We start from the raw sequence: 13,347 nt of genomic DNA on the forward strand, positions 1-13,347 counted from the left end.
TTTTTTTTGTTGTTCGGGTTTTTTTTAAGACTTCATTTTGCACTGTCGATAAGGGGTTTTGCAACGGCGGAAAGAAACACATTATTTCACTTCCGAGGACGGCCGGCTGCTTTCTTGCTCGTGGCCGACTGCTTGTCTTTGTTCGTTTTGTTCTGCAACAGTGGGTGCACATCGTCGATCGGTGCATTATCGAGCGCGATCTCGTACTGGCTCGTTTTGCGCTTCTTCATTAACGGTTCGTTTTCCTTCATCGAATCCGGGCCACCGCTGGCGCCGCCGCCACCACCACCACCGCCGAGTCCTCCGACCGAAGCACCAAATCCACCGCCGAGCGTATCGTTGTCCTGCGAACCCCAGCCATCCTCGGGATCCTCCACCTCCGGTGCCATCGGTAGAAACTGTAGCGCATGCTCATCCTCGTACTCCTCGTCCGAGCTGCAGAAGGCGGCGATCGGTTCGGCGGATACGACGTCCACCTCCACCTCCTCGTCCTGCTTCGATTCGGCCGCCAGATCGACCGACTTGTCCTCGTCGGTAATGTCAAACTCCGATTCGCGCTCCTCATACTCGACGTTTTCATCCAGCTCCTTAAAGTCGGGCGCAAAGGCGGACCAATTTTCGACCTGATTCTGGGCCCAGATAGACACCAGCCCGGAGCTGATGCTGGCAATGATCGGCCGCACCGGATGCCAAACCACGTCCAGCAGCAGCTCGCCCTTGGTGCCGTGCAGAATCTTTACCAGATTTCCGATCGATTTCTCCCACACGTAGAGCGCGTGCTGCCGGGCGCTGCCGGCACAAATATATTCACCATCGCCCGAAAAGCAACACTTTTTCCACGTTGTCCTGCAAGGGGAAGAATCGCAAGGAGGGGATTTTGTGTAGCTGTTTCATTGCGGCAAATGCGATGTGTGGCTTACTTATTAACCAGATCCTGTAGCTTCTGTATCGGTTCGGGTTCACCGTCCTTCCCGCACGTGACCACCTCCTTGGAGTCGTACACGCGAATGACACGGTCGGATGTGTTCACCAAAAATGCCCTACAAACAAGAAAAGCACATTGGCATTCGAACGTTTCGCGCTCGTTAAACCCCTGATGCACTTACTCTCCTCGTCGGGCAAACTCTATGCTCTTGACGGCCGTCACACTCGAGCTTCCCAACACGATCTTAAAGCTGGCCACGATCTCGAGCGTATTGGCATTCAGCACGAGAATTTTGCCCTTCGCATTGCCTGTGTAGATGTGTTCCCCTCGACGATCGAATGCAGCGACAATATTCAAATCACCCTGCGCGATGGGATCAAAACTTACAAAACTGTCCTCCCGTTTCGTTTACCTCCACTTACATCATTATCCAGCGGTAGACACTCGTGCTTACCACCGATGTCCACCAGGATCGCGGCATACCGCATCGGACAGACCAGAAATTTGTGATCGTTCCTTGGGTGGAACTGTACCTTCAGTATCGGCGACGGGAACCGGTACTTGTGCTCGCAGTCACCGCTCAGCACGTCCCAGATGCACACGTTGTTGTCGGTCGAGGCGGACAGCAGCTTGTGACCGTTGCGCGACCAGCACAGACTGCACACCGGATGGACGTGGGCAGAGATGATCTTTGCGATACCGCGCGTTAAAAAGTCCCAGATGACCACCCGACCATCGTTGCAACCGACGGCCAGCAGGGTGCCGTACTTGTTGAAGGCGCACGTTACCGCCAACGATATGCAATCCAGCGAGCCATCGAATTCTTCCGGATAGTTTTGGCCGAACGATTCTGTGGATGAGACACGGTACAGCTTTAGCAGCCGGTGCGGTTTGCTTGCGGACACTTCGCCTTACCAAGCAATTCTAGATTCATCGCTGTTTCATGCGGGAAGGTGCACGATTTATGCAGGTAGATCACAAACGAAAGCACAAGCCGAATATGGCTTCCCTCTATCCCGAATGCGACAGGGCAACAACAATCAACAAACGCTTTATGATGTAAACAAACGCTTGGCGCACTTTGGCAGTGTTGCCAGATGGTGCTGTTTTACCGAAAACGCTATGAAGGTTTGTTTGAAGCGTTTTTCGAATTTAAATCTTTTCCTTCGGGTGTTTTAATTTAATTTTCTTTCCCCTATCAAACCCAACACTCTTTTTTTACCACCTTTTCAGTGTATTTAGTACTGTAGCATACCCAACTTTAGTTCTAGCGTGCTGCAAAGCCGTTCCCTTTGGGCGCCTTCCTTTAAACTCTGCGCATCACCGGCAAGCAACTCTTTAATTAGCTCTCGCTTACGAATGAAAAACAGCAAGTTGCAGATCAGTGTGAACCCGTCGCCTGGGTTCGCTTCGTTCGTCACACGAATCGTACCCAGATTGGCCACTATCTGCTTCGCGTTCGCTTCCAGCACCTCCAGAAAGGGAACGTTACCCCGTTGGCCCAAGCAAAGCAGTGCCTTCAGCACCGCCTGATCGATCGCAGGTTTGCACAGCAGATTGGGCAACATCTTTAACCAGAGCGTAAACAGCTCCTGGCCGTACCGACGCCACAGTGAATCGTTTAGCACAATGATGTCGCAAAACAGTACCAGAATGCGGTTGCGAATGTCCTGCGGAAGCTTCGCCGTTATGTACACCTCCAGCAACGTTTTGAGCAGTTCGCGGGATTCCTGATTAACCGACATACCGTCGGTGTCGAGCAGCATGTAGCGAAGCACCTGCAGCAACAGATTGGTCGCTTCGGCCCCCCGGAACTTCCAGTTCAACACGCACCGTTTCACGTACTCCACAATCTTCGTGTACGCCTGGGACTTTTTCTTTGTGCCGCGAAACTGTTCGTGAAGGCAGCAGTAAAAGTAGCAGATGTTGAAATTGTGCCGGTAGCAATGATCATCCACCGTTTGTTCGGCCACAAGCGGTGCGGTCGTTTTGGAGCGTTTCGCTTGGCTCTTCACCTCCGTGCCGGACTGGTAGTAGGGAAACCCGCCGAGGATGTGGTTACAGAATTTGGAACCGTACTCCCCACGGAACCATCGCTTCATGTCCTCGTTATTCGTTTCCCCGCAGTACAGAACGATCAAATCCCAAAGCTGGATGAAAATGGCCATTAACAGTTCGAGCGTTGCTGCCGCTTCCTGTGTTAGGGCATGCTCCTGAACCGCATCGGATCCGGTGCCGAGTGGGCGAACCTCTAGCCACGATTCGAGCAACACGGGCATCAGCATCTCGACGTACATTTTTAGCTTTCGACCGTCGTCGACACGATCACCGAGCGATAGTTCTTTGTCGGTTCCTGTCGATTTGCGGAACAGTACGTCCATCGGGCAGACTGTGTACAAGTGTCGCCTTTGCAGCGGCATAAACATGGTTGATGTCCCATCGAAGACGTAATTCACCTGAACCGCCCTGTTCGGTTGATAATCGGAAACTTTCGAAGCAAATCTGTAAAAACAAAAACCATTTGAGATTTTTCAATGACAAATATGTTTCAATGATGCTTACGGATTGTCTGCATCTTCCGCTGGGCGGGAGAGTGATTCTTCTAGCGGTTCCATCGATTGATCCTTCAACGTTTTGCTGTCGATGAGTATTTTCAATATTCCCGTCAGCCGGGACAGGACCTTCACACGCCAACGCGTACTGGTCGATTGTTTGTCCAGATTGATCGTTAACGTACGGCCCGGTTTCGTTTCCGTTCGTAGCTTTGAAATCATGTCCAAAAATTGTGGCAAAATCTTGTCCCGATTGGCCACAACCAGCTCCGGCAGGTACTGCAACAGCACGTCCAGTAGCAGGAGCGAATCTTCCTGGATGCGCGGCTGAATGTGGGTCATGCTGCAGCGCAAAAAGGACAGCAGCACTTCGTAGTACGGTACCATTACCGATGGTCCACACGCGGTCAGTATGCAGCCGAGCGTTTTGTACGAATCCTTGCGCACGTCATGCTCCACGTCGATGGACAAGCTTGCCACGTCTTTCACCACCGAGCTAAGCATCCGCAGCAGCTCGGACGGCATTTTCGTGATGATTTCTCGCACACCTCGTAAACCGTCGACTTTGGACGACACATTGTTGAGCTTCAGCTTGGCGAGGCAATCCTTCAGGCTGAGGTATTTGCTCGACAATACAGCGGCATCGGTGAGGTTTCGCTGCTTCAGCTGATCCGGTACGACGATTTTGCGTACTTTAAAGTTGGTCTTGGTAACGTTAGTGCCCTTGGGAAGTTTGGCTGCTTTGAGCTTAATTTTGGATTTTTCTGCTTTCTTAAATTTTCTTGAATTTCCACCCATTTTAAAAAGGGATTTGTAGGGAAAATGCAAAAGCGAGCACTCCGCAGTGGTTTCACCGCACCGGCAACCTAAACAAAACACGCGTGATTCGGTTATTTTGACATCTAGCGCACGTTTTTTGACTATCCCAAGCGTTTATTGCGCTTTTTTCACCGGGCTTTCAATGCAGAGCGATTGTTGTAAGTTTTTCACCGGGCCAATGTTATTTGTTCTCGCTCTGAAAAAAATCCGATCGTAAATAATATTGTATTTCTTTCAGTAATTACAACATTGGAATGAAAACTATCACATTTTATAATTTAAAACGTCCTGCAGGAACGCGCCCTATATTTTTTTGCTAAATTTTGATAATACACTAAAGCAAAAACAAATTATTTACATTGCAATAAGCGAAGGTGTGCCGTAGCTCCTCCGATCACTTCTTTTCCTTTTGCTCCATCTCTTCCAGCGCTTTCAGCAGTTCCTGATCGTGGCGCTCCCGTACATTGCGGATGCACTTTTCGATTTCGGCTCGATGCTGCGGGTTCTCTGGCGGGTACAGTTGCCGCCTAGTATCGGTTACCCACTTCTCGAAGTATTCCGGCTGATTGAACCAGTGGAACATTGCCACCGGGAAGGTCATATAAAGTGCCATTTTGCCAATTTCCAACGCCCATCCTCCCATTTCGAACGGTCCGGCCGCTGCAAGTGCACAAAGTTTCGTGAAGGTAAAGCTCTACGTTGATCAAATTGCTACAGCAATACTTACATAAAGTTTAATTTCACAAGAAGTGCGTGTGTTTTGTGGATTGTGTTTGTTGTTTTTGTGCAGCGTTTGACATTTCCGCGAGCCGTTTGACGTTTCATTCTTTTGTCTAAAAACAGTTCGCACGCCAGCACGAGTTTTCTTTCTGCGCGATAGAAAACTTTATTTTCTGCGTTGTTTATTAACCACAAACGGCAATCCCGGTAGTGAGCAGTGTCCAAGGCCCTCATAAACAATGGTAACTATTGATATTCGGTTTCTCATATGCATTACCTTACAAGCTGGAACAATCCTAACCTTCACCTCGCTTTGTTGTGATCGTACTTACTTGCAGGGTAAGAAAAAGTTTATCGACAAAAAGACTGCGGTCACTTTCCGCCTGGTAAACCGTAGCCAGCACGATCCGCTGTACGTGGATGAAACGGCTCCACAGCACGTACTGGTACCGGTGCGTGTGCCGCCAAAGTACGCGAATTTGGTTGCCAACAGTACCCGTCCGGTGGCCGAAGGGAAGGTAAGTAGAATCCACACCTAAGGTGAGGTGTTGCTCAGGATGCCCCTAATAATGAACAGTAATCGCTCTACTTTAGATTGATGCGGCAAAACGGAGGAAAGAGCAAGCAAAGTACGGAATCTTCTTCGACGACGATTACGATTATCTGCAGCATCTCAGGGAGCCGGACCGTAATGAAGTGGTTTGGGAACCGGTAAATGCGAAAGCTTCCACCAAGCAGCAGCCCATCAAACCCGAAACAAATGACGAAGAGGATGTCCGCATCAAGCTGCCCAGTTCGGTGTTCGCTTCCGAGTTTGAAGAAAAGGATGGTATCATGAAGAAGGCGGCCGAGGTGACGCGCGGTCCCCGTCCAGACTGGGATCCGGACGTAGTGGCCGCGCTGGACGAAGACTTTGATTTCGCCGATCCCGACAACGCGTTGGAGGATAATTTCATGGAGCTAGCGATGCAGCCGGGCGACGGTGATGACGATGAGGATGATGATTTCGGCGGCGATTTCGATGGCGAAGGCATGGAACATGAGTTCGATTCGGACGATATGGATGACGCTTACTCGGACGGGGAGGAACGGGATGGGCTGGGACCGCTCGAGGATGGTTTCGGCAGGGAGGAAACAAAGTCACGCTTTACCGAATACTCAATGTCTAGCAGTGTGATCCGGCGCAACGAGCAGCTAACGTTGCTGGACGATCGATTCGAAAAGTTCTACGAGCAGTACGACGACCCGGAGGTGGGACCGCTGGACTGCGAGGAAATCGAAGGGTACGTGGAAACGAACGACGACGTACTGTTGAACTGTGCGGAAGAGTTCAAGCGCAATCGGGATTTAAAGCTCGATACCGAGTTCGAGAAGCAGTGGATCCGTGCGCGGTAAGTGGGGACCGTCGTTATCGTGTGGTGTGGATTTCCGATACCCTTCAGTCCATGAAACATTCTCATCTTTCATTGCAGTCTTTCGAAGCTGCAAGAGGAACAGTCCGACGAGGAGGAGGTCGACATGGTAGTGGAGGTTGGGGAGCAAAAAAAGTGGGACTGTGAAAGTATCCTGTCCACGTACAGCAACATCTACAACCACCCGAAGCTGATCCAGGAACCAAGAAAGGCACGCAAAATTCTCATCAATCCCAAAACGGGTCTGCCCGAAAATGTGCTCGGTGCAGAGGGCGGTAAGCTGACGATGAAATCCATTGCCAAGCTCGAACAGGGCGAAAGGTAACTGAGATGCTGCTGCATTCTGCCCGTATAGCGATGCATACTAACTGTACGATCAATCGAACATTACAGCGATAAACCAACCGGTCCAAAATCTCTCTGCGACGGCAGTGTCATCTCCACCCTGAGCGTGCTCTCGATCCGGCCCAAGGATGAAACGCCCGAGGAAAAGCGTGAGCGGAAAAAGCTGCTCAAAGAGTACCGTGCCGAGCGTAGGATAGAGCGCAAGGCAAACACACTCGCATTCAAGCTGGAAAAGCAAATGCAGGAAAAGAGCAAGATTAACGGCAACGCAATTTCGGCCCAAAGGATCGTCTGAGTTTGGCGAGCACGGGCGAATTGTTTTGTGAAAGCCTTTCCATCTATGTTACTTGTATTAAAACTGCAGTTTGCTTTTGCTTCCATGTAAAAAAAATATATTCGCTTAATTTTCCACCATTTTTCTTTCAACTTCTACCGAAAATAGTAATTCACATTATGTCCAGGCTAGCGCCCATAGTGATCATATCAAAATAATGCGATCCATCGATGAGTCACAGTTTGTGTGTTCAGTGCACGATAAGACGGTGTGTAAAAATGGTGCTGCAGTAAAGTTGCTGATTGATTTTGCTATTGCACGTTTGTAAGTGATAACGTTGTGTAAGGTAAGATGGTTTACTAAACACCTTCAAGCAGCATTAATCTTCGCTCTTCATTGCAGTATCAGTGAGAGTGTCTGAGTGAATCATGAAAACTCCTGTATACAGTAAGAAGAGAAAACATTCTCAACTCTCTCTGCTTGTACAATCTCAAGTGGGAAAAAGCAGATAACATGTTTCCTATTATTGAAAATCAACAAACCAACGCCGGCAGTTGTGATTGCAGTGTGGTGTCTGCAACGGCTGGTTGATACAGTGCAGTGCGAGTGTCCGTTACAAAACCAATACACATCCATTCAAATTCGAAATGGATGCAACGTACCAAGCAATACAAGCGACAATTCTCGAAGGAAACGTGGATCGGCTGAAACAGTTGTTAGCGACCCACCAGATAGCCGATGGGGAGATACATTCGCAACTATCCGGGCCGTACGCCGAACTGACCCATCGCAACATAGTCTTATCGGAAGCAATGGAACACTTTGTCGAGTATGAGCTGGTGAAGGGTAGCTATCGAAATGCTCCTAACGAGCACCATGGGTCCGGTGCGGCAAAGAGTGCGGATTTAGCGGCTCGCACTGCGCATATGGTGCAGTGCATTGATCTTATCCTTACCGACCACAGCCCGGACTCGTACACGGACATAGATGAATTGCTGGTGGTGCGGCTACGGCACGTCTATGCCCATGTGTTCTTTCTCAAGACGCACCTACGCAGGCTGCCGCTGATGCAGCTGCAGTTTTGTATCGCCGTGTTTCTGAAGCTGGTTACAGGCAAACCGGTCAACGGGTTCGACGTGTACGCGTTCACCATCGATAAAGGTAGGTGGTAATTGACGGAGGCGGGGAGCCGTCCCCTCATAGTTAGGAAGGACTATCCAACTATATGCGGGCAAAAGGATAAGGAGTAGAAAAGGCCCATAAGTTGCAAGGAACACGCAAGCTTTCTTTTGTTCGAATAATTTACGGTTAGTTTAAATATTACTCTTTTGTCCTGACTGCTCATGCTCAAATTCCACCACGAACTTTCTTGTGGACTTGCTCTACTCCTTAGCCAAGTTAGGTCAAGAAAAAAGAAGAATTGTAGGGGCGGTAACGATGATTCTTCCCATTTTAGAGCGCTTAATACGCTTCCTGAAAACAATTCGAGATGCCATGACGCATGCTACACGGCCGGTGATAAGCGAGGATCACTACGTGCAATACGTTCAACATTTAGCTACCGGCCCCACTGCCCTTAAACAGCTCTCTCGCGCGCCCCCCAAACGCATTCGCACTTACATCCAGCGGCAAGTGAAAACGATTAATCCCTCCACATTGGAAGACATCCGGAAGCATGTACTGCCTTTCGCTGAATTACCGCCGCCCTCGAAACAGACGTTAAAATCGTTGTACGAAAAAACGATCGATTGGGACCATCGGAAGCGATCGAGTCGAACGTTCAAGGAGCTGCACGAAACATACTTCATCACGAAGCAGCACTACTCCATCCGTAAGGTGATCGAGTACATCGACGGTATGCGGGAAGGTCCGTGCAATGATCCACCGCACAGGCAACCGCCCGTCGCACCCTCGCCGACACGCATCCGTGCGATTAAGCGCACGCTGCAGGTGATTGGGGAGATGATCAAAAGCACCCGCGAATCGCCCAACATAACGGCCAAGCTGAGTCGCGTCCTGCAGCTGATCACATCCGAAGCGCTGGCCGAGCGGACGAAGGATTTGCGGCAATTTTTTAGCCACGGCTATTCGCTCGCCAAATGGGAGCTGGAAGCGGAACGGTGTGACCAGCTGGGGGCGGTGTTTCAGAAGATAGAAATCAATCTACGCGAAGCGCGCCGCTGGTTCGTGTACACTCAGACGCAGCAGAATCTACTGATCTATCGGCGGTATTTGGCGTACCTGAAGAGATTTCGCACCATCGAAGCACTGCGCAGCTATATCGCTTTCGTCGGAACGGAATTTAAGGGCAGTCTGATTGAAACGTACGCTCCCGAGCAGCTAACCGAGGCCAAACTGCTGGTGCAGTACATGCTGGACAGCTCGGCAGAATCATCGCTCATCGATCCGGTAACGAAGGACGACTTAAAGTACATCGTAAAGGATCTACAGCTGCGCATCAACGCGATTCGCATGGAGAATGCATCGGTCGGACGCACGATCGATGAGTTCTTTTTCCTCGAAAGCTACATCCGCCAACCGACGGCAACGGTGGACCGAGTGCGACAAACCGTCCGCTACATACTGTCCCACACGCAGCTCGCCCGTCGCCACAAGCTGGTGCAGAAGACGGATTTGATGTATGCCCGTGAGCTGCTGGCCCGTCTACAGCTGGCCGAACCGGACGACACGCGTCGCTACATGTGGAGCACCATCTGGACACGCTTATCGAAGGAACAGTTCGGCGGGCTAGACACACTGGTGGGCCGGACTGAGCAACGGGTCGATGTGGCGCTCGATGCAACGGTGAAAACGATGCACGCCCTTCATCTGCCGCTGGACGATGACGAGTACGTGCAGTTTGTGAACCGCCGGCTGGCGAAAAGCTACTACGGCAATGTGTTTGTGCTGGATAACAAGTATCGGGTGTTGAAGGAGATCGTGAAGGATCGACGGGCGCAACAAACCGCCGGCAGGCGTGATGTGCCGCTACTGGAGCAGCTAAAAACGCTCCGCAAGCAGGACGAACACATGTTCCAGCGCATGTTTGACGGTTTGCTCGACAGCATGGAGCAGATATTGGGCCGTTGCGATCGAACCACCGGCATCCTGCCCGCCGTTACCGATCAACTAGCGCTCGAGTATTGTCTGCTGGAAGCGTCGGAAATACTTTGCAACTTGGCGCTGTTCCGTGAGAATGCAGCGGACCTAGCGACGATGCCCATCCCAGTCGTTACGGGGCGAAATCTGCGCAACTATCTGGCACACGATATGCTGGCGTACGACACACTCACAGCCTGCACGAACGCGGTCGTGTTAAATGCACGGTATTTGGTAGAGCATCGGTTTAAGTTGTATGGTGCGGCTGGAGCAGCGACAAAACTGACCCCATCGTGCAAGGACCCGCCCGGAGAGACGGTGGCCAAAAGGCTGCAATTTAAAGAAATATTTCAACAGCAAACCGAGTGGACAGTGGAACAGGTTGAGTTTTTCCAAACTGTTACAAACTTTCAAACCTCCGTCCTGCAGCAACGCATCCACGACGCAAGTGAAACGAATTCTAGCGTCGATCTGCTGCTCTTGGGACGTAACACTCTCGATCAGGAAATCGTGACGATTGCGCTGCATGCAAACCCTTCTCAATTTATCGACCAGCTGCTCAACTATGAAGCGAATAGTTCCAATTTTTTCCACCTTCTCATCCGGTATTTTAAACGTGACGATTTAGTTACAAAGATAAGGCTGTTGCTAGACAGTCCCGAACGGTTTTGCACGAACCTAGCGCTAAGGTATGGGTTGGTGGAGGTATTACGGTCGCTGTGGAGCCGTGGTGTGAACGAGCAAGCAATGAAATCGATCATTACCACCGAAATGTCCACCATCTTTATGCGATACTCGTCAGAGTCGATACGCGAGCTCGTGCTCCTGTTCCCGGCCGAGTGGTTCGTGCAGCTGTACGATCATCTCGGCAACACGGTACTTCACTGGGCGGTGTTGCGCTCCGATCTAGAGCTGCTGCAATTTGTGCTGTGCCGCTACAAAATGCTTCTCAGGTCGAAGAACAAGTTCGGCGACGTTCCGCTACTGATCGCCGTCCGATATCACGAGGACGTGGTAGTGCAGCTGCTGCTAGATCACGGTGCCGATCCTTGGATCGAGCCAAAAATCGTACAAACGATAGCAACGCAAAACAGGCGGCAACTATTGCAACGGTTCCCCGTCGATATCGGTCGGATCGTTGCTGCACAGGCGGACGGCTACGCTAATAATCCGCTCAGCGCGGCCATTAAAGCAAACAATTACGAATTGTTTGTGGAGCTGCATAAACGGTTCCGGTATGAGCTTCACAAAGGAGATCTGCTCCATGTAGCTGCTCGTTTTAACAGGGTCCAGTTTCTGCAGTACATACTAACGGAACGGCAAACTCAGGGCGCGGACGGGCCGATCGTAGTTGATTCAATCAGTCCGGACACTTCCTTTACCCCGCTCATGGTAGCATGTGCCACCGGACATTTTGAAGCTGCGCAGCTACTGCTACAGCATGGTGCGAATGGGTTGTTTCAAAATGTAACCAATACCAGCCCCTGGCACTGTGCCGTACATGGCGGGAATAGAGCCATCCTTGCGCTGTTGCTAGCGCTGAACCCGGCGGTGAACGTGAATGCGGTAACGCGAGATAAACGCTCGGCGCTCAGTATCGCCATCGAGTCCGATCAAAGTGAAGCGCAAATCGACTTCCTGCTCACCACGGCCGGTGTGATGGTTCAGGCCGAGCACGTGCTACACGCCTGCCTGCACGGAAAGCGGAACATGCTGCAGCTGTTCCTCAACCGTCAGCCAGCACACATATCGGCGAAAGACTTTCTGCAGCGCAGTCCTCTGATGATAGCAGTCATTTTGAACGATGCTACCACGGTCCAGTACCTGCTCGATCGTGGTGCCGATCGTAATGCGGTGAATCTGCTTGGCATGAACTGTTTGCACGTGGCGGCGTTAAACAATTTGGCGGGTATAACAAAAGTGCTCCTAGCGGCGCAGGTTGACCGTGAGGCAGAGGACAATTTCGGCCGTACACCGCTGGTAGTTGCACTGGAAGCCGAACATCTTACGATCGTGGAAAAATTGCTACACAGCGGAGCCAGTCCGGAGAGTGCATATGGCTACCGATTTAAAAATCATCGTAATGCAACGCTGCTGCACAAGTTTACGCTGGAGAAACGACCTCGGGTGGTAGAGTATTTGGTTAAAAAGCTCCAATTTCCAACGGATTTAGTCGACGATGACGGTAAAACAGCGGAAATGTTAGAAGAAGAATAAAAGTTTGTATTTTGATAACAGTAACGCGGAGGTGTTTTGTGTTGGAAGAGATGTAACAGGTTTGACACGCCTGGCCCGTAATCTCACTCATTCACTCATCCCCGCTCATCCCGTTCTGCACCGGACGGGCTCTCATCATCAACGGGGATGTAGCTCAGTGGTAGAGCGCTCGCTTCGCATGTGAGAAGTCCCGGGTTCAATCCCCGGCATCTCCAGAACTTTTTTCCTGTTGTGGGGTGGGTTTAGTTTGGTGATTGGATTAGCATCATCAATTCCTTATTTTATTCCTTATTCCTTAACATTTAGAATCGTTCATTTTAAAACTCGACTTGATTGAACAAAGTAAAAAGTTTTTTTACGGTCACATTTCTTTATTACTATGGTAATGGTAACAGGTTTGCAATTGTAATTTTTGGTTGAGATAAGCAATAGGGTAGCTTCTCCAGTTTTCGGCAGTGTACCTATTTTCAGCAGGTAGACAAAAATAGCAAAATTATGGGATAAATCGCTAAAGAAATGATCTTTCAACTACTATTAAAGGAATACATCATTGTTTATTCTTTCAATAGGAAATTTTGACGCATTTAGATCGATATATAGTTACGCATAATAAGACACCGTCAAGTCGCCACGCGCGCACTTTCCGACGCGCATGTCAACAGCGAGCTGGCAACCGGACCCGACACGTGGACACGCGCTTCCGCTCCACGACAGCCGCTACCAGTGAACCAGCCAGGTCAGCTTAACGCCAAAGCGGGTCATTTGAAACATATTCCAGCCGATGTTAGTTAGTTACGATTCAGAGATCAGGGAATAAAGTAAGCTTTTTGTAAAAAGTACTCCCACCGTGTCGTTTCTATAACTGGCGCAGCCGTACGGAGTCAGCTGAGTGAAAGACTGTGATAACAGTGGAAAAATAACGGACAAACAAAACCGTTGTTAAAGTGTTCCCGCATAAAACAGTTTGTGTAACGCAACCTGAGC

At 50.2% G+C, this 13,347-nt stretch overlaps 5 protein-coding genes and 1 non-coding gene across 7 annotated transcripts; 3 read left to right on the top strand and 3 right to left on the bottom strand.

Moving 5' to 3' along the window:
- Position 1: 1 nt before the first annotated feature.
- LOC118516522 (retinoblastoma-binding protein 5 homolog) lies at positions 2–1,993 on the bottom strand. Its single transcript, XM_036062456.1, has 5 exons — positions 1,841–1,993; positions 1,348–1,775; positions 1,107–1,288; positions 921–1,040; positions 2–846 (listed from the first exon to the last, which is right to left on the bottom strand). The coding sequence occupies exons 1-5, from the start codon at positions 1,857–1,859 to the stop codon at positions 87–89; spliced, it is 1,509 nt and encodes a 502-aa protein (XP_035918349.1). The 5' UTR covers positions 1,860–1,993; the 3' UTR covers positions 2–86.
- A 145-nt stretch (positions 1,994–2,138) lies between these two features.
- On the bottom strand, positions 2,139–4,379 carry LOC118516521 (testis-expressed protein 10 homolog). The gene is made up of 2 exons (XM_036062455.1): positions 3,488–4,379; positions 2,139–3,427 (listed from the first exon to the last, which is right to left on the bottom strand). Exons 1-2 carry the CDS (start codon positions 4,273–4,275, stop codon positions 2,164–2,166), a joined length of 2,052 nt encoding a protein of 683 aa, XP_035918348.1. The 5' UTR covers positions 4,276–4,379; the 3' UTR covers positions 2,139–2,163.
- A 190-nt stretch (positions 4,380–4,569) lies between these two features.
- On the bottom strand, positions 4,570–5,159 carry LOC118516524 (protein PET100 homolog, mitochondrial-like). The gene is made up of 2 exons (XM_036062459.1): positions 5,024–5,159; positions 4,570–4,956 (listed from the first exon to the last, which is right to left on the bottom strand). Exon 2 carries the CDS (start codon positions 4,937–4,939, stop codon positions 4,691–4,693), a length of 249 nt encoding a protein of 82 aa, XP_035918352.1. The 5' UTR covers positions 4,940–4,956; positions 5,024–5,159; the 3' UTR covers positions 4,570–4,690.
- LOC118516523 (protein LTV1 homolog) lies at positions 4,654–7,184 on the top strand. The gene is made up of 6 exons (XM_036062457.1): positions 4,654–4,982; positions 5,140–5,258; positions 5,355–5,534; positions 5,611–6,407; positions 6,489–6,749; positions 6,822–7,184. Exons 2-6 carry the CDS (start codon positions 5,256–5,258, stop codon positions 7,066–7,068), a joined length of 1,488 nt encoding a protein of 495 aa, XP_035918350.1. The 5' UTR covers positions 4,654–4,982; positions 5,140–5,255; the 3' UTR covers positions 7,069–7,184.
- Positions 7,185–7,271: 87 nt separating this feature from the next.
- LOC118516518 lies at positions 7,272–12,565 on the top strand. Of its 2 annotated transcripts, none has more exons than XM_036062452.1 (3): positions 7,272–7,393; positions 7,450–8,208; positions 8,504–12,565. In XM_036062452.1, exons 2-3 carry the CDS (start codon positions 7,695–7,697, stop codon positions 12,361–12,363), a joined length of 4,374 nt encoding a protein of 1,457 aa, XP_035918345.1. In that variant the 5' UTR covers positions 7,272–7,393; positions 7,450–7,694; the 3' UTR covers positions 12,364–12,565. The 2 variants fall into 2 exon arrangements, with proteins under 2 accessions (XP_035918345.1, XP_035918346.1); XM_036062453.1 differs by having other exon boundaries at positions 7,284–7,371.
- Positions 12,507–12,578, top strand: Trnaa-cgc. The gene has a single exon. It is a non-coding gene; the product is annotated as a tRNA-Ala (tRNA).
- The last annotated feature ends 769 nt before the right edge of the window (positions 12,579–13,347 follow it).

The sequence above is a fragment of the Anopheles stephensi genome, unplaced genomic scaffold (assembly GCF_013141755.1).
Source record: "Anopheles stephensi strain Indian unplaced genomic scaffold, UCI_ANSTEP_V1.0 ucontig31, whole genome shotgun sequence".
Classification (NCBI taxonomy): Eukaryota; Metazoa; Arthropoda; class Insecta; order Diptera; family Culicidae; genus Anopheles; species Anopheles stephensi.

What these genes read in the sequence shown, in the direction of transcription:
- LOC118516523 (XM_036062457.1), top strand. An exon ending in GTCCGGTGGCCGAAGGGAAG is followed by an intron (nt 5,535 to 5,610) that starts GTAAGTAGAATC and finishes GCTCTACTTTAG; the next exon opens with ATTGATGCGGCAAAACGGAG. An exon ending in AAGCAGTGGATCCGTGCGCG is followed by an intron (nt 6,408 to 6,488) that starts GTAAGTGGGGAC and finishes CTTTCATTGCAG; the next exon opens with TCTTTCGAAGCTGCAAGAGG.
- LOC118516518 (XM_036062452.1), top strand. Translation starts at nt 7,695, where the DNA reads ATGGATGCAACGTACCAAGCAATACAAGCGACAATTCTCGAAGGAAAC. An exon ending in CGCGTTCACCATCGATAAAG is followed by an intron (nt 8,209 to 8,503) that starts GTAGGTGGTAAT and finishes TTCCCATTTTAG; the next exon opens with AGCGCTTAATACGCTTCCTG.
- LOC118516522 (XM_036062456.1), bottom strand. An exon ending in GTCTACCGCTGGATAATGAT is followed by an intron (nt 1,289 to 1,347) that starts GTAAGTGGAGGT and finishes CCCATCGCGCAG; the next exon opens with GGTGATTTGAATATTGTCGC. An exon ending in CTACAGGATCTGGTTAATAA is followed by an intron (nt 847 to 920) that starts GTAAGCCACACA and finishes TTCCCCTTGCAG; the next exon opens with GACAACGTGGAAAAAGTGTT.
- LOC118516524 (XM_036062459.1), bottom strand. Translation starts at nt 4,939, where the DNA reads ATGGGAGGATGGGCGTTGGAAATTGGCAAAATGGCACTTTATATGACC.
- LOC118516521 (XM_036062455.1), bottom strand. Translation starts at nt 4,275, where the DNA reads ATGGGTGGAAATTCAAGAAAATTTAAGAAAGCAGAAAAATCCAAAATT. An exon ending in GCGGAAGATGCAGACAATCC is followed by an intron (nt 3,428 to 3,487) that starts GTAAGCATCATT and finishes TTGTTTTTACAG; the next exon opens with ATTTGCTTCGAAAGTTTCCG.